Below are 18,680 nucleotides of genomic sequence, written 5' to 3' on the forward strand. Positions count from 1 at the left end.
CCCCCCCCCCAGCTGAAACCACAAGCATATTTATTTGCCTTTGCTCCTAGACCCTGCCCCTTCCCTAGCACACTTCAATAGATCATGTGTGCAGGAATCTTGGTTGCAGTCTCCACTTTTAATGAATTGAACTTAGATGCTTCCTTGGAGTATCTCCATCTGTGTTCTCTGGGGCTATGTTTTCCTATTTATGAACTCATTTAAATGAAGAGATTCCAACTTTTCCTTAGTGGTCTGTCCTCTATCCATGGGGGCGGGGGAAATCCCTTGGGGAAAATAATTTCTTATATTTAATTTAAAAAACCAAGAAGGCTTTTTATCTCCAATGCAATTAGCAGGAGACTAGTAATGCAACATTTTTTTTTTTTCCTGATACTTTCCTTTCCTACCTACAACAATGTAAGCTACAGGCTGGTAGAGCTTTGTCTCACTCACTGCAACACTCCCAGCAGGAAGAGTAGCACCTACCACAGAGTAAGTCAGGCCTCAACAAAGTACATGAAGGAAGAGGTGGGAATATGCTAAAGCAGGGGCTAGACCTGCACCAACAAGGGGCTACATCTTCACTAATGCACCAACATGGGAGCTAGGCCCTCACCAATGCACCAACATAGGAGGAGCAAGGCACTTACAAATGTACCAATACAATAGTGAGGTCCTCACCATTGTACAAGCATAGGAGTTAGGGCTTCACCAATGCATCAACACAGAGACTATGTCATCATTAATGCACCAACACCAGGGTACACCCTCACTGATTCACCAATACAGGAGAAGCAAAGACCTTACCAATGTACCAATTCAGGAGGTAGGCCCTCACCAGTGCACCAACATAGGGACTACATCCTCACCAATACATTAATACAGGGACAGGGACCTTTCTCTGACTCCCATCCTTGCATCTAGTGTCCTATTATGTGTTCCCAGTATAGGGGTGCAGGGACTGTCAACTTCTGATAAACCAGGTGAGGCTCTATGGGACGTCTCTTCTCAGAAGGCTCCTATCACTAGGCTGCCTCACCCCTTGACACAGATATCATGTAACAGTCTGTTATCAAAGTAGCAGTGACACTGTTAAAAATCTTCTGACTTTTCCCTTATTTGGGCCCTTAGCATCACTGACTGAGCCTCCTTTCCCAATCAATAAAGCAAAATTTCAGTCATGACCCAGTACATTAATTTGACAATTCAGAGTTTAGAAACTGTTGAGTTAGCCCCTCCAATTTTCAGGCTTCTCCAGGAAATTCCTTGCTCCTTTTAGCACATTAGTATTATTGGCCACACTATATCTTAGGTCACATTGGCTTTACACTGAAGTTCCTCATATAAATTGCACACTAACCCTGGGATGTTTCAGCAGTGTTCTTTCCCTTACAATTTTTGCAGAGAATAATACCTGCAACTCAATTTCACTCCATTTTCTCTCTCTCCAGCCAGCCTGGACATGTTAGAAACTCATAGTGATTTTTGGATGAAGAGTATTCCTAATAGAATGGGTTTGTAATGTTTAATTCAATAAACATTTATTGAATGTTTCCATCATGTTTACCCTAAATATATGCAGTGGGCACATCACTGTGCATATGGCCACTTTTCTACCATTAGCTAGAAATTACTTGGCAGGCAACACATTAAACAACAAGATTCTTCTTTCTGCCACTTCACTACTCAGGCTTACTTGACTAGAATTCTATAATTCTAGATATCTTTAATCTGGGGTTGCAAAGCCCCATCATTCAATAATACACATATAGGCAAAAGACTCTAGTAGAATGTCCTGCACAGAGTAGCAGGAACATATTCCTTGAGTTACATAGGGGGCTCAGACTCCTATGCAACAAAGTAAGCCTTCAAAAAATATTTCCTTAAAAAATACTTTTGCATAGGACTGGCTTAAGTGGAACCTAAATATTCAGGTTCATCAGAAGTGGTACAACAGCAATGCTGGGAAAGCTATTAATGCCATTTATGTACTGAGGCACTCCTACTGGCTTTGTCAGGGTTTAGTGCACAGTTATGAATAACAGACTGTTTCCTTATCAAGGGAGGATTTACAGCTTATAGCTTCTCTCCTATAGAGAAAATTAGTAGAGTTTCTTTCTCTCAAGACTTTGAAGAAGAGTCAGACAAGAGGGTTTCCCCATGCCAAACCCTGAATGAGAAATAAGAAGAGGGGCATATTGGTCTTGTGTCCTTAATCTTGCCCAAAAGCAAGAACTTGGATGAAGCCATAGAAGACTGTGTTTATTCAATAATGCTGGAAGATGTAGTTAACATGTTGGACAGATTGTATTTAAAATGCTGGAATACTGGAATGGGGTTTGACAAGAGAAAATCTAAGGGACACAAAAGTCCTATACTCTTGTTACTAAGTCATCTGCCTAAACTAAGGGCAGTCTATGCAGAAGGCACTGAGGTTTTTCATGAGCCAACATTAGACACACCTACTAAACATGATGCACCACATTAGGGAGAACTTTGAAAATAGCAGCCCTCAATCAAGGAGCTACATTCACATCATCAGAACACTTACGAGTTACATATCCTTCTAGATACCCCATTGTATACAAAAATGCATTGGAGGAAATCCAGAGGAAGGCAACCATGAAATGGAAGGGTCTAAAAATATCTTAATACAAGGAACTTCTAGGAACATGTGAGGACTTTTAACCTACTGGAAAAAAAGGCACAAGTATCTCAAATATTTAGTCTTAGGGGCTGCCACTGGCCAAATGTGGTATACTTTCAGCATTAAATCAGTGTCTGATAGTAATAGATATTAAACCATTAAATTATGAAATGTAACCCATGAGCCAATGCTAACAACAAAAAGTCTACAAAAAAGATTCTAGAGGGTATAAATGGAAAGGGGAGAAAAGTTCTTTGATTTAGAGACAGGTAAATTGAAGCCATATCACTTTAAGTCTAACAGAGAGAAGAAGCTTTTAACAAATGTTAATAATGATGAGCCAGAGATCAGAACTCTGCTCAAGAACTTGCAAAGATCCTCAGTCTGCTAAAAAATTGTGCCCTCTTAGAAGGGTAGAAAACAGCCTTTACTGAACATCTTACAATTACCAAGGGAATGTATTAGATTCCATCTTCCCAATGACTCAGAGAGATGGTATTATTGCCCATGTTTTACAGTAGGGAAACTAAGGCACTGTAACCTACGCAGTGTTGCACAGAGAGTGTCAGAGTTGTGATTTGAATCCAGGTGTGTCCAAAACTCTTGCCCCACAGCACAGCATACAAAGTACATGAGAAGCAATTTCAGGGGTACCTTGTAGCCCTGCTGCTCCTCAGGTGGGTCCTTATTAGGTTGTTAATAGTTATGATCTTCTCATCTACCAGACCAACAGTGCCACATTGCTGTCATTTCTCTGCATCAAAAGAGAAAGACTGGGGCACATTTTTAGAAATCTGTTGTTAAAATGATTCTGATTTCTATGAGGTGTCTCTGTCCTCTCCCTTCCCCATGGTCACCCTGTTTCCCTTCTGTTGAATACAGGTCAGCTTACCCAAATCAGTCTACTTTGTTATCTTTTTTTTCTCCAGAGACCGTTCATCTGCCCACTTAGACACTGGGGTTTATGGCCTTCTAGTACAGATAGAGGGGAATTTGACCCTGATGATCTATGAATTCTATTAATTCAAGATGCCAACAAATGATTTTACTGATGACAGGAAGAACAGGTCACAAGGAGACACATGGCTGCCTAGTTATCACTGCTCTGGGTTAAAAGAGTGAGAACATTTTAAGTTATAGTGCTTGCTCACTAATAGACTCTTTATTTTATTTTGAAAGTGTGACTTCTATGTGATTCTTCAGGTTTTGTATATGGGACATAGGATTTCTCATCATCTCCCCACCTTCTGCTTATCTCTCCTAAGGTCAGAGAAGGTAGTTGAGGGTTAATGTCCCCAGTAGGTCAGGTTCTTCATCTTACTAAAACTTTCTTCTTGTAGCTAAGGAAACGTCTAAGTATATTTAAAAATAGAATGTCTATAAGTTTGGCTACAGCCAGGCCACTGGTTTTAGCTACCTTTCAACCCTGAGTTTCCATGAGACCAGGCACTGTGTGCCCTCTATTCATTCATTTTACAAATGTCTCCTGAGCCTCTAGGTACACTGTATGTCAGGATTATTGCAGTGAAACAGACAGACACAGCCCCTGCCCTCATCAGAGACCAATGTCCTGGGATAGACACAGACAGGAAACAAAAAATTGGACAAAAAGGGATTCACACTCAACAAACAGTCCATATCTTTCTGCAGTATCCAGCACAGAACTCCGCACATGTGAGGTGCTTTCACAAGTGGCTGAAATTTGTGAGGAATGTGCAGAGAGACTGACCAGCTAGAAGAACTTCAGCATTGAGAGATTAACACTTTAACTTCTAGAGTGAAAGGACAACATGACTGTCAATCAGGAGGCCTGGGTTCTAGTTCCTGCTTTTTCACTAACCACTAGAATTTTCTCAGGTAAGCCACTTCATTTCTCTGAGCCTCAGTTTCCTTACTTATAAGAAAAGGGTAAGCACTAAGATCCCTCATTAATAACGAAATGCCTGCTGTTGGAGGTCTTTTAATCTAGCCTCACTTACCTGGCCAGACGGAAAAAGATTAGCTGAGCAAGGTCTTCTTATGACAAAGGGCCCTAGAACAGGGGTCTGTGTCTACCTCAGGGCTTCTGGGAAGACGGATTAGCAGCTGGAAGGAATAAAGCCCCTGGACCAGGAAACCAATAGCCTATGTCTGAACATGGGCGATACTGCCCTTGACCTACCACCCATTAACTGTTTCAAAAGGAACACTTTTATTCATAAGGTATTCTAGAATACCTTTTACTCATAATGTATTCTAGTCATATTGCTAGACAATAAATTAGAGGAGACAGGAAAGTACAGAAATAGTTTTCTCTGCATGTTTTTACAAGTGTAAAAAACTTAATTTTCCATCCACTCTGATATTAAAAAATGGCTTAAAAATTTGAAGGCAGAGGTCAGAATCACCTTGAATGCCCTTGAACACTAGTCTAAGAAAGGATGGTTAGGGTAGTTGGGTGCCAAAATTGGGGCACAATTCCCCTGTTAAAGTCTCAGTGGCTATTTTTTTTCCCAGAAAGAAAAAATTAGGAAAAATCCTAATGAACGCAGATCATCTTTTAAAAATACCCATAACTCAGGAAATTAAAATTAATCAAGGAAACAGCCTGCTGCCTGAGGTTGAAGAATCAGGTTGAAATACCAGGTCTGGATAAACTAGGGCCAAATATGATTTGAAGTCCTAAAATTTTATTAATAAAATTGAAATATGCAGCAAAAGGTTACCTCACATTCTTTGGATTCTGAGGTAAGCAAATGCAAGTAGGCTGGGACATGGACCCTTTTCTCCCTCTGCTGAAAATTCGTGCAGGCACCTGAGCAAATACATGGAGTCTTTCTAGTTTCTCTTCCTGTGCTCCCTCCCTCTCAGAGCTCCTAACTCTTGCTGGCTCCAACGTGTGGGAGAGCAAGTGACCAGGCTTTCTTACAAGATAACTCCATCCTTCATACATCACTTCCTGATCCTCCTGCCCCTCAGGAACTGAGCCCCGGTAACCTGGTCACAGGAAAGCATCATTTATCCATAAGTCCTTTTGGATAAGAGGCCCCTATCAAGCAGCATCGATGAGGCCATTTCCCAAACCATTGGTTTTGATCTAATTTTGAGATAAGCCCCATTCAAATCATGATAAATATGAACCGATCACAGCCACTGGGGTCTCAGGAAACTATCCCAACCTCAGATCTTCTGAGGTTCACCCTCCCATAAGGCAAAGTAGCCCAAGCAGCCCAGGCAGGGCATCTCAGAGACAGCAGACCCCTCGACCTCACCTCTCCCACTGTTCACCCTTCCACTTCTGTATGACTCTCTCAGCTTAAGAGTCTGGTCCTGTTCTGTCCCCTTTGCTGATACAAAGAGACAACTGGCTCCTGAGTGGGAAGAATTCTGAGGGTAACTTTCCAGGGGTGCTTAAACCAACAAGAAGTCTCAGGGGACAGAAGACTGGGACTCTGTCCTACCTTGTCACTGTCCACTGTGTTCTGAGAGGTCCTAGAGGCAATGGAGATGGTGTCTGGTTGGCTGCTCCCATCCCCCTGGCTGTCAATATCCTCCACTCCATCCCTGCAGGAAGAAGAGAAAGAAAACAGGGGTGGGGGTGGGGGGAAACAACTGTGGGTTTAGAGCACACAAGGATTTCCAGCTAGGTGGCAGAGCAGTGCCTCAGCATTTCTAGCAGGGATTTGTCTACAATTATCCTGCTAAAGGGAGCAGCCCTATATGATTTTAACAACATCACTTCTAGCACTTAGTAAACATATCATCACTATGCTGATAACTGAATGCAAACTGATCTCTCCCCATAACTCCTCTGGCCCATACTGGACAGGGGCAAGTTATGGTTTTTCTTTTTTAACTGGGTATGGATCTAAAGCAGGCAGTAGGAAGATGTGTATCCTAGGCTTCCATCCAGTGGACAGGGTCATTTTCAATAACTTCAGAGTACAGGACACTGAAAAAGTTTTTCTATGTGTTTTAATTTAGGTTGATGGCTGGCTATTACTAGTTTATGAAATAAGCCTGGTGCAGTGCCACATGCCTATAATCCCAGCAACTCTGGAGGTTGACATAGGAGGAGGACAAGTTTGGGACTTGCCTGGGCAATTTAATGAGATCCTCTCTCAAAATAAAAAAGGGCTGGGGATATAGCTCAGTGGTAGGGCATTTGTCTAGCATAGGCGAGGCCCTGGGCTCACTCCCCAGTATTGAAGAAAAAAAAAAAAAGGTAAGAAAAAAATGAATATTTTTCTTTTGTTGAGAGAGTCTTGCTCTGCTGCCCAGGTGGACTCGAATCTCTAGGCTCAAGCGATCCTTCCGCCAAATAGCTGTGGCACTACAGGTCTATCTGTGGTAATCTTAAATCGACACAGAAGGCCAAAGCATTTTCTCAAAGATTGGATAAGAGTTACAGATTCTACAGCAGCTTTTGGGCCAGCTGTGCTTCTCAGTTTCTTTTGACTAGACTCCTGGTGTTTAGACGTGTTCATGCCCCATGTCCATGAAACTATGCAACTCTCTGCTTTAGAACTGTGCCTCGATTCTGCACTGAACCCCGAGCCAGGTACCAGAGGGACTGAATGCCTGGAAATGGCTGAATGGTCTGTGTCAGGAAAAACTTGGAAGATTTGGACTGGGGTTGCGGGAATTAGCAGAGAAAACCAGTTTTCCCATGGACACTTTTATGAAAGTCAGACCCCAATGCTGCTTATGGAAAAGTGAGAGTACTGGGAGATGAGAAATCCATGCCTGAGAATCTCAGCCTAGGTGCAAAATGCCACCGATTATGAATCCACCTTCCAGAGCCTAAACAATTATAACATGGTGTCTGAGTTTATGTGGATATGCGTGTGTATACAGGTGTTCACCTGTGTGCATGTGTGCATGTGTGCACGTGTGCATGTGTGCACGCACAGTGTCCACTCATCAGAAAAAGCAGTTTCTCCCTGGCAGATCATTTCTAAGTTGACTGCTCTCTTGCCATCACTTGTGAGTTTGGGAAATGCCGACTTTTTTTAATAACATAAGCCATACATTCGTAGGAAGGAAAATCTGCTGTAAAAAGAAATTACGTGACACATTTCAAAACCAAAAATAAAGGACTTTTAGATCATCTGTTGTTTTTGATTATATGGGCCACTGCCCCCACCTTTTTAGACTGTTGAGAGCTGGCTGTACTTTCTGCTTCCTGCTGTTCTGGCCCTTCTGGTCTAGTCCAGATGAAGCCAATTCTGTAGGGTGTGGGGCCCAGCCAGTAGTGTGGGTAGCATCCCCCAAGCCAATCCCCTCCTCCGTAAACTCTGTCCCCATATCAAGGGAGCCAAGTGAGGGGGAGCACAGATTGTCTGGCTCTCTTCTGCAGAGTCTATAAGGTTTCCTCCCCTCCCATCATGGAAAAGAGAAAAAAAAAAAAGGTAAAGAGAAGTTGGGGACATTTCTAAGACATGCCCTTCCTACATTCTAGAAACACTCCAACTCTTCCACACTAAGAAAAGGGTGTGTTATTTTACAGAGTAACCCCAGCTAACCTCACCTGAGTTTCCTCACTCACCATGGTCCTAGGAAATCTGTTCTTCATAATAGTTTCCTTTCTATCTTCTTTGTTAAAGTATGGGCTCCATGAAGCAGGATGTCTCTAGTGCTAAACTAAGTTTACCCATAACTTGAACTCCAGACATGGGTACGTGAAGTAAAAATGAATCCTCCTCCATTATTATTCATAACTGGCCTTTCCAGCACTGAGCAGGTGACCTCATCCTGGTCATATAGGTCTTGGGGATTCTGCCCCTTGGAGGCATCTCTACTTTAATCATTCCCTTCTTTTGGCTACCACTTCCCTCATGAGTACTGATCCCACTTCATAGCCCCTGCAGCAGCTCCCCATCCTACTTATCCTGGTTGGTACCATAAAGTCAACTAAATCCCCTGGATCTCTTCTATTTGTGCATAGGGGAAGAACAGAGAACCTGTTATCACCAATAATGATCATCTCAAAACTCTGCTTTTGTTATATATTTTCTCAAAAGTGTATATGAATTTTTCATATGCTTTTCTTTCAAGTGTAGGTGTCACATGGAGACTTGGGAAAGAAATGCTTAGGAAGTCATCCACTGGTTTGGAGGAAACAGAGATTCAAAAAGATCCAGAGAGATTCAAGAACTAAGTCCTCTTCTGTTTGATGTTACTGCTTATCATAGCTGAATAAAGGTTAGAACTCCATGGGGACAGCAGTGAGAGCCACAGTGATACCTGGCCATACCACTTCACCTCTTACAGTGCACAAAGTTCTTCTACTGTCTAACTAGTCTAGAGAGTCCCCTGCTCACAGCCCATCTCCTTCCCAAAGACTTCCCTAGACTCCACATAGAAGGCCATCTAAATTCTTCTTTCTTTGAATTCTTACAGTATTTACCATCCTATGGATAGTGCCTGTTCTTGTCTAACTAAGTGTGAGACATAATTGTTAGATGGTTCTTGAGGGAACTGACTCATCTGATACTTCCTTTTTCTCCTCATATCACCAAGTAGAGCCTTTATCAAATAGGAGATGCTCAATGAAGCCCTGCTGCACTTCATTAACAGGAGCTTGTGGGATGCTTAAAGATGAGATAATTCTCCATTAGGTGAAACTTGTGGGCCTTTCCAGAGAGAGTATACAGTGCAACACCCCTTCAAAAGGACAGAGTCCCCCCACTCCCACTCTTAGAAGCACATGAGTGGGCAGTGCTGGAGGGAGAGATGCTGGTTACCTCTTACTATTGTTCCTCTGTTTGGCTGGTGTTTTGGGGAGCTGAATTGGCTCCTTTAAAGCTCCTTTCAGGTGAATGATCCTTTCTTGTATCACTTCTCGAATGTTCTTGATCCACTCCTGCTTGGTTTCAATGTTGGAAGCCTGGAGTGCCACAGTGAGAAAGATTGAGAACCCCAGCTCCTGTTGCCCTCTGAAAACCAATCTCAATCCCCTCCCATAGGCCTCAGCTGTTATTTTCAAGGATACCAAAAGTTCGGGAGTTTATTTCTCACTTTATACTGTGACTCTTTAATCTCAGGGATGCATTTCTCAAACTCCTAGAATAGAGCTATGACTTCAAGATGCAATGTAGACTCAGTCAAGGAGAATTTGCAAAATATCTCAAGACCCATAGGGCATTGACTAATCCTGATGTCTTTCCTGGGACTGGTACAGTATCTGGAGGCCTCTGCTGGGCAGGGGTTAACACTTGAGCTGCCAGATCCTAGAGAAGTCTGGGGGCACTGGGAGGGATGGCATTTGAAGGCAGTGTTTGTCATCAGCCAGCATGGACATAGGCCAGGATGTTCAACACCTACCACAGCGACACAAGCTTACACTGGCTGGAAAACAGTCCTGGGTTTTTAGGCTGCTAAACTGTTCACTAGAGCAATTGCTATCATCCCTGAACGTCCCATTTGATGTCCTGGATTTTTTGTTGTTGTTATTGTTTTAGATAATTCTGCTTCATGACAAGTAGCAGCTATACTGGCAATTCAGAATGAACAAGTGTGAAGGTTTTGTTGGGGCTGGACCATCTGCTCCCTGGTACCTCCCTGACAACCGAGTGACCAATGGAAGCTCCATCTGCATGATCCCTGCTCAGTCAGGCTACTGTTTCCAGAAGCACCAGCTCAAGGCTCAGGCTATGCTCTGGAGACCTGAGACAACCGTGTTGAGAACCCACGTCAGAAGGGTTAACTACAGCTCCTAGAGCTCAAGTTCCTAGAGAACAAGGTCCGTATCTTTTACATCCTTGTTCCCTGTAGCAGTGGGCAGAATACCTTACACATGGAAGGTGCTTAGGGAAATACATTAGGTGATCATGGAGCAAATCATGGTGCCTTTTGTCAAAGGGCCAACTGTTGTTCTTGCCACCAGAAGGAGACATATGGTCAGAAAATAGCTGAGCAGGCCTTGTTGAGGAGTCAGCAGGCTACTCTTTCCCTTTTCCCTCTATGGATTTGAGGAGAACATTGTCTTTGATATTGACTCTGGGTCTACCTTCATGATGGAATTTGCTTCTTAATACCCATGTGATGCTGCCATTCTCAAGAGAGGCCCAGTGGCTCAGTGGTCTCCAGGTCCCAGCTTTTCAGGGTCATATGCCCACATCCCTCCCTTAACCCCTTTTCCAACCCCAATAGGTACTGTGCCCAGCAGAAAGCTGTACTTACTTTGAGCACTGTTTTATTGTCTGAGGATGGGGTGCGCCCAGACCACAAGGCGAATTTGCAGGGGTCGCCCTCTACGTGCTCGGTCACACCCAGCTCTGAGGTCTGTAGACAGGAAATGCCTGTGAGAGGCGGGGAAGGGGAGGGCAGTGGGGAAACTTAGGGCTGGGATGGGAAGGGAAAGGCAACAAAGAGGAGAGGACCGAGGGAGGGGCTTCTGTCAATCAAACTTCAACAGACTGGATATTTTGTTCATCTACCCAGGATGAAGAACCTACAGGCACGTGCCTGATTAGCAGGTACCAGGGAGGGATGTGAAGAGGGAGGTGCTAAAAGCAAACAGAAAGAAGAACTGTGAACTCTAAAATGCAGAGGTGGGAGGTGAGGGTGGGAGCTTTCCAAATAGGAACCATTTGCATTTGTCCAGGAGGGTTTGGTGTGGAGGCCGGGGAAGAGATGAGCTGAGTGTGTCCAGATCCCTTCCTGCCCACGGGCTCTATGAAAGCAGGGGGTCTTGTCCTACCCGACCTGCCCCACCTACCAGTAGCTTGTTCTTGTAAACATATTTCGTGTGTCCTGAAGAGTCTTTGATCTCCTTGCTAAAAACCAAGGAGATCTCAAAGAGGAACAAGTGCCGCTCCCGCCCCTTCCGGATCAGAGACTTCGGGTCCCACACTTGAAAGGCATCCTGGAGAATCAACTCCCCCTGCACATCCAAGTTCTCGTCGAACCCTGAAAAAACACCCATGTCCACCCTGTGGAGTTTCTCTGCCACCATGTTGCAGGGTGAGTTCCACTCTCTCTTGGAGAAAGGCTTCTCTAATTGTTAGCCCTTGACTCCCACAGGCTTCTGCCTTTTGGACACCAACATAGACAAGTTTATAGAACTGTGATTAGATCTCCCCCACCCACCCATTCCCTGTGCCCAAGTATACTTAAGCTATGTTAGTGGAAACTCCTGCAAGGGTCCTGTGGGACCTTCCCTCCCAGAACCCTCATGTGAGAGGGATCTAAGACCTCCCTCAAAGGGCAAATCCCATAGCTCTTCCTTCCACATCTCCCAACTTTCCTAACTCACAGCTCTGAGTGGGGCTGAAGACACACATTGCCTGATGTAGTGTCTTGTCTCCGTTGCCTTGGCCACTGCCTTATTTCTTAAATTCCATTCCTAGGACTCTTCCCTTTGATTGTTCCTGCTCAGAGTGGTGCACAGCTTTAACCAGTTTATATTTATACCCCTGTAAGTCCTTATGAAGGTTCTCAAACTTTAGTGTGCATTAAGAATCACTTGCCCATCTCTCTCCTCCCAAGAGATTCTGATTCAGCAGCTACTGAGCAAGTCCATGAATTTGCACTTCTGACCACTTCCCAGCCACTGCTGGTGGTCTGCAGACCATACTTGGAGTAACTGGATCTAGACTACAGATCAGGGACAGGCTAGATGAGCAGGGTATTTATGGAAGAAGATACCCAGGATTGTGGGTTAGGTGCACATAGAAAAGAAAGGGTTGGAGAAATTGTGACAATAGCAATAAAGTCAGATGATCAGTGCTCAGTCTGGAGATGATAACCAAGATTCTTTCACTCTAAGAATTAGCGCTTCCTGTGCTACGGGTTGACCAGGAGACCACACCAAGACTCTTGGTGGTGGTGGGTGGGGGGTGGAATGGGATAGCATAAGGTGGAATGGAGGCCAGGTGAGAAAAACAGCCAATGTGCTTTATATACTTGCAACAGACTATACTTATTTCCTTTAGCACCTGTGTGCCAGCCCAGACTGGAATGTGAAGTCTTAACCCATCTATCAAATCCCACCTCCATGTAGCTGCTCTGCCCATCTGTTCACAATGTCAAGACCATGTGACTAGAGCCTTGCTCTGGAAGGATTCTGGATTCCAAGAACATAGCTACAGCTGACAAAAGTCCTATCTGGGCTATCTGACTAGTCTGTCTTAACCTGCTAGGGAAGGACAAAAGGCTGGTTGCACAAGAATGTGAATGCCACTGAACTGCACAATTAAAAATGGTTACAATGGTAAATCTATGTTTTATATATATATATTTATATATATTTAAAAAGATGAGCATAATGCTAAAGATAATGGTGTGTGTGTGTATAATTAGAATTTCTCCTTATTCTGATTAACAGGAGTGCTATGGGTCAGGGCTATAGCACATTTATAGCAAAAATGGTGGCCTGTCCTAGACTATCTCATGGGGAATAAGGTGTCCAAATACCTTAAGTGGCTTAGGCCTGGTCCAACTTGGAGGCAGGTGTTAACCAAACTGGTTTGTGGCACTTCTCTCCCGGTTCTACCAATGACCAACTAAGGTCTGGCTGTTTCTTCTTTCTCCCAGGCTTATCTGGCCTTGACTTTATGCCACTTCCTCCCACAGTGCCAGCTCCCTGGTCTTAGGAATGGGGGAAGCATCCCCAGAAGGACTGGGAAGACAGCTACCTTCCAGCATGCTGACATGCATGGCATCATTAGCTTTCTTGGGGACACTGAGCATCACCTCCAGGCCATCCTTGAGCTCCCCTTTCCCTTCTTCACAGCAAGTTAAAAGTTCCTAAGGAAAAAAAAATCCAGACAAAATTAGGGTCATTTCCTCAGCTTCCCAGCCCTCCCACCATCCAACGCATCAAGGAAATTATACACCAGTCTCGCTCTCTTGCTATACCCGAGTTATAAGGCAAGTGGGGTGGGGAGGGGTGAGGTATTACTGCCAAAGAATTCAAACATTATTTTGTTTCCAGACTGAGCTTCCTCAGCCCTATTTAGTCTATATGAAGTCAACTCAACCCAATTTTCAAATGACTGGAAAAAAAAATCAGCAACCAGGGCACTCTCTATCAATGAACTGCTTTCTGGAGAAGGAAGGGGGTAACAGCAAAGCCTACAAAGGAGGTATGGTATTGTGGGATCACAAGAATGAGAACTGAGAGAGGAAAGAGAAGAAAAAGGGAATGCTGCACACCAGGCGGCCCTCATCTATCTCTGTACCCCTATTTCTAACAACTTATTTATTTATTTTTAAATTTTGAGACAGGGTCTTGCGAGGTTGCTGAGGGTCACACAACACTGCTGAGATGGCCTCCAACTTGTGATCCTTCCGTGTCCCCTTCCCAAGTAGCTGGAATTACAGCTGTGTGCCACCACGCCCAATCCTATTCATAAACGCTACTGCACTGAGGCTGACTTCCATCCTACTAGGAGAACCTGAGGTCAGAGACATTATAGGCTGATAACATTTTCGGGGTTACAAAGTATTTTTAGAATATATAAATCAGTAGCTCCCAATCTGGGGCCAGTGGGTGGGATTCTAGACTAGTCCTTTCATTGTTAGAATCGAAATGTGTGAAGAGGAATGGAGGATTTCCCCTAGGTTATGAAACTCAGAGGAGGCCATGCGGGGCTGGAACACAGGTCTCCTGAGACCAAGCCCAGCACTCCATCCACCACACCAGCCATCTTTCCCACATCCTTTACTCACTGAGCCCTCCTAGAGCAGACCTTCTCTTACTTTCTGGGGGGAAGTGGGGACATACCCTCTCTTTTCACTGGAGTCTTAGTCATCTCCAACCCCAGAAAACACATACAGCATCTGGATGATGGACATAAGATCACCTCCAACTCTCTTAGAATCAGAAGATCATTTGCCCATCTAGAAGAATGGCTTTTCATTTTTACTATTCTTGCTCATTTTGATATTGGGAGAGAAAGATCTGCAATCCATAGTTCTCCTGGAGGGTCCAGGGGCTGGGTGGTTGGGTGGGGACATACTTGGAGCAAAAAAAGTTCATTTGATCAAATCCTGTAAGTATGTAAATGGCAGGCTGGCTGGCAAATATATTCATGACAGTTGCCAGCAGAAGAATGCTTATCTACGGAATGCTTTTAACAGGACACATCTTGGCCTGTCTAGGGCTTCCTATGCTAAACAAACCTGGAATCTGTGGCTTTATGGGCATACTTTCTGGAAAGTGTCACATAAACTATGGAACTATCTTAGTAAAATGTGAGTGCACTCACGACTCCAGGGCAAGGGAAATGATGCAGCAAACATCATTTGGACTCCCTGCCTGTGAATTGGGCTACAGAACATTCTGATGCTGCAAGAAAGGCCTTGGGGCCACAATGGCTCTCCTTAATTTTCCCGATTCATCTCTGCCTTGCCTTGAAATTATTAGTAAATCTTTATACTTGATAGAAATCTGATTAATGAGACTCTGACACAAAAAATCCAGTGCTTTGTGTTGTTCTGGATATATTCCTATATGAAAGGCGGGGGAGCTGTGAGCATCCAGGGAGAGGTGAACTGCCAGGCACACATATTTGGGAAGTACGAGTTCTCAGCCCCTTTCTTGGTTCATGAACAAGGTCACTGTTCAGAAAGTACTTACTTCCACCAACCTGAAGTTTTCCAATGTCTCCACCCCTTTCCTAATTTTAACCCTCCCAATCTTTTTCTCATACATTATCAAAAGAAAGCCCAAGGCAGAACATATGAGAGAAACAAGAAATACGCTTCATGTACAACAGAAAATACCAATTAGTTTAATCCCCCAAAGCAATTTAGCAAGTCTAACAATCTGCCCAACAGAGCCAATAAATTCTCTTTGGATCCTTGCTATAGTTTATGGTAGAGAGAAACCTCCACATTTAATTTAGACTCCAAACGGACAGCTGTTGCAGATTTACAGGAAGAATATTGACCACCCCAACTGACATATAGTTTTTACTTTCATTCAACACCTAAACTGGTGATCCCCAGAAGATACTGATAGTTAAATATCAATTTATTTGCAATAAAACTGACTTAAAGGAGAAAATAAATCCCATATTATTTATTTCTAGTCAAAGCTTAGCACACTATTTTTCTTTGAATCAGCAGGCAAACGTGCCACCAGCACATTTTAAAGAGGCAAACCTTAACTTTCTTTTTCCCAATAATTTTATAATCTTCCTACAATAAAGTTCCTGCTACATATTTGTTCACTTCTCAGTTACCCGCACAGTACTTCTCCCCCAAACCCTCAGTTCCAGAATGAAGGCCTGCAGCCCACTCTTCCAGATATCTAAAGCAATACACAGGGTGGCACATTCCATGTCCATGTCCCTCCCTTGTCCTTATTTCATGATTCAACCCAGGGAACTTCAGAAGCCTAGGGGATTAAAAGGAGAAGAGAAAGGCTATATTTTTCTTAGAAAAGCACTTTTTGCTTGTTTTTTGAGATAGGAGCTTATTCAATTGCCCAGGGCAGGCCTTGAACTTTCAATCATCCTGCCTCTCAGGCTCCTGAGTTGCTGGGATTACAGGTATGCACCACCATGCCCAGCTCCTAGAACTGTGTCTTAATTGATTTAAGAACAACCCTATCAATTCCTGCAAAGGATTTAAGATATATTAAAAACAAACAAACAAACAAAAATCAATTTTTAAGTGTCTATTAGACAAGAAAAACAATTTAGAAGGGCCATGCATTAAGCAGGGTAGGGAAGGAGAGGTTAATCATGCACAGAAATGCAGGCTGAGGGGAATTTACTGTAAGAAACCAGAGTCAAAGGTAAAGAGGAGCCTGAAGCACTAAAGCACTTGTGGGATAAAAGTCAAAAAAAGTCAAAAAGATACTTTTTTTTTTTTGGTACTGGGGATTGAACATAGGGGTGCTCTACCACTGAGGCAGAGGCTTCTGCACATCCCCATTGTGACTAGAGGCCGGATTTGAAACCAGACTGTTTTTCAGGTTCAATGAAGCTAAAATGTGTGATATTCAACAGGCATTGAAATGAGCTTCATTTCATCAGATTTTCTCTGAAATTATATATCTTTGAACATGTCTCTTACTATCCCTTCATCCTTTGCAGTACAGGAAAAACCAACAAAATCTCAAAAGGAGAAAAACTCCATCCTTACATGTTAGGGATTACTATAGATTTATGATAATATCTAACTGCCTCTAAGATCAACTTCTGTTTTTGTGGAAATGCCACATTTTCAGAGCATCACTGTACACTTTATATGAGAAAGCTCAAGTCAAATTACTTAGTATTTTACATAATTTGTTTATTTGACTTTAAAATAAAAGATTCTTAAAGGAAATCTAATTCTCTGGGTTGGCTCTGGAGAAAACCCTAAGCTATGGGACCCTATCAGTACAAGATGCCATATGTTTTAATATGCGCCCTCTGACTACTTTCCCTCAATAACTTTATGATCTTGACAAACACAGATTAAAGCAATGGTAGGTGCCACCCTGGCCTCCACTACCCATATAAACTGTCCTTAATACTCATCAAAAGCAGAGGCCGCAGGAGGAAGCTGCTCCGAAAGGAGGGATAGAAGAGCTGCTCAGAGCCAGCCAGGGCCTGAGGTGACAACTTTTAAAGGTTGCACAAGGGTGGGTGAAAGTGAAAACCAGTCAGAACTTATTCCTGTTTCCATTTCTCCTCTTTCTCCCCTCAATCAAGAATCTGGAATTCCATGGGATAGGAACTGCAGTCAGGAGCTGGCAATGCCACAAGGCCTCCTCCTTGGAGCTCTGCTCTAGGTGGAAGAAGGCCTTCAGGTAGAAGTTTCCCAGCTCCAGGCGCAAAGCTGAGACTCCCTCACCCCAGTCAGAAGTGAGTGGAGGTGACAGAGGGGGAGGGAGGTACCTTCAGGAGCAGTTGGTACTTGGTGATCCTCTGGACTGGCTTAATTAGGTAGGAAGAGATGGAGTTGGCCAGACCGTGACGCTGCTGAATCTCCTACAGGGATGAGAAGAAGGTACAATGAGACGGAGGAGCAAGTGTACGCGTGTTCTAAGAGATAGGGTAAGAAGAGAGGAGGAAAGGGGAAAGGGTGGACAGTTATGAGAAAATATTCTTGGGTAGGAATGGAGGGAAGAAAGGGAAAAAAGAGAGATCAAGGTGCAGAGATAGAAAAGAGGAGAACTGCTGAAAAGAGAAAAGCGGGTTCATGAGACAGAAGTAAAAAGCAAGCAGAAATAGAGAAAGATAAAAAGTAGAAAAAAATGACGAGGTCAGTCAGGACAGAAAGAGAAAAGAGGGGAGAAGTTGTGGATGTAAGAGAACATATGGGGAGGGGCAATAATGGGATAAAGGACAATGAGAGTAACGGGAAGACAGAGAATGAGGTTCCGATTCCAGCTTTGTGACTCTCACTCTTTATCTGCCCTCAGAATCTTTTAAATTAGCATAAGGATGTATCTCTTTCATCATGCCTCCTCCTTATTTATCTATCTATTTTTTGAGACAGGGTCTTGCTAAGTTGCTGAGGCTGGCCTTGAACTTATAATCCTCTTGCCTTAGCCTCTGAGTTGCTAGGATGCCAGATGTGCACCACCGCACTAGGCCCACCCCTCCTCTTTAAATTTACCACATCCAACTTAGGATCATCACTTTATTTCTTAATACTTTTTGCACTGTGATCAATGGCACTTCCCTCTTTTCTCAGGTCTCCTAAGCTAGAAAGCACAGTCATTTTTAGTAATTTCTCCTCTGTTTTTTTGTAGGACAAGTCCTTCCTCTCCATTTCTATGGACACCAGCCTCAGCACTTATGCCAAGGCCATGGCTTCCAGCTGCTGTGGGTGCCTCTGGTTTCCCCTCTTATCTATTCTCTAACTTACCTCCAAATGATCTTATACTCCCCAAACTATCAGAGATATGGAGGTCAAAGAAGGGGCTATACTACCCCCTGCCCTCAGAAAGCTTACAGTCCAGCTGAGAATACTCCACACACATAAACTAGAGAATAACAAAGGACCACAGAGGATGTGTCAGAGCCAGAGAACTAAGAGAAATCACTGGCTCTGGAATCGTCAAATGGTCATAGAGGTTAGTAGTAGTAGAGACCAAGACTCACCTGGGGCTTAGACCATAGGT

General features: G+C 43.6%; 1 protein-coding gene across 23 annotated transcripts in view; it reads right to left on the reverse strand.

Moving 5' to 3' along the window:
• The window catches only part of Kalrn (kalirin RhoGEF kinase), a 577,550-nt gene that overhangs the window by 198,330 nt on the left and 360,540 nt on the right, over positions 1-18,680 (reverse strand). For all 23 annotated transcript variants that reach the window (XM_048794027.1, XM_048794031.1, XM_048794029.1 and 20 more), the window contains 6 exons: positions 17,449-17,541; positions 13,249-13,360; positions 11,331-11,521; positions 10,793-10,894; positions 9,355-9,497; positions 6,070-6,172 (listed from right to left, as the gene is read on the reverse strand). In XM_048794027.1, coding sequence (XP_048649984.1) covers positions 6,070-6,172; positions 9,355-9,497; positions 10,793-10,894; positions 11,331-11,521; positions 13,249-13,360; positions 17,449-17,541 — 744 coding nt within the window. The remainder of the gene's footprint in view (positions 1-6,069; positions 6,173-9,354; positions 9,498-10,792; positions 10,895-11,330; positions 11,522-13,248; positions 13,361-17,448; positions 17,542-18,680) is intronic.

The sequence above is a fragment of the Marmota marmota genome, unplaced genomic scaffold, assembly GCF_001458135.2.
Source record: "Marmota marmota marmota unplaced genomic scaffold, marMar, whole genome shotgun sequence".
Lineage (NCBI taxonomy): Eukaryota > Metazoa > Chordata > Mammalia > Rodentia > Sciuridae > Marmota > Marmota marmota.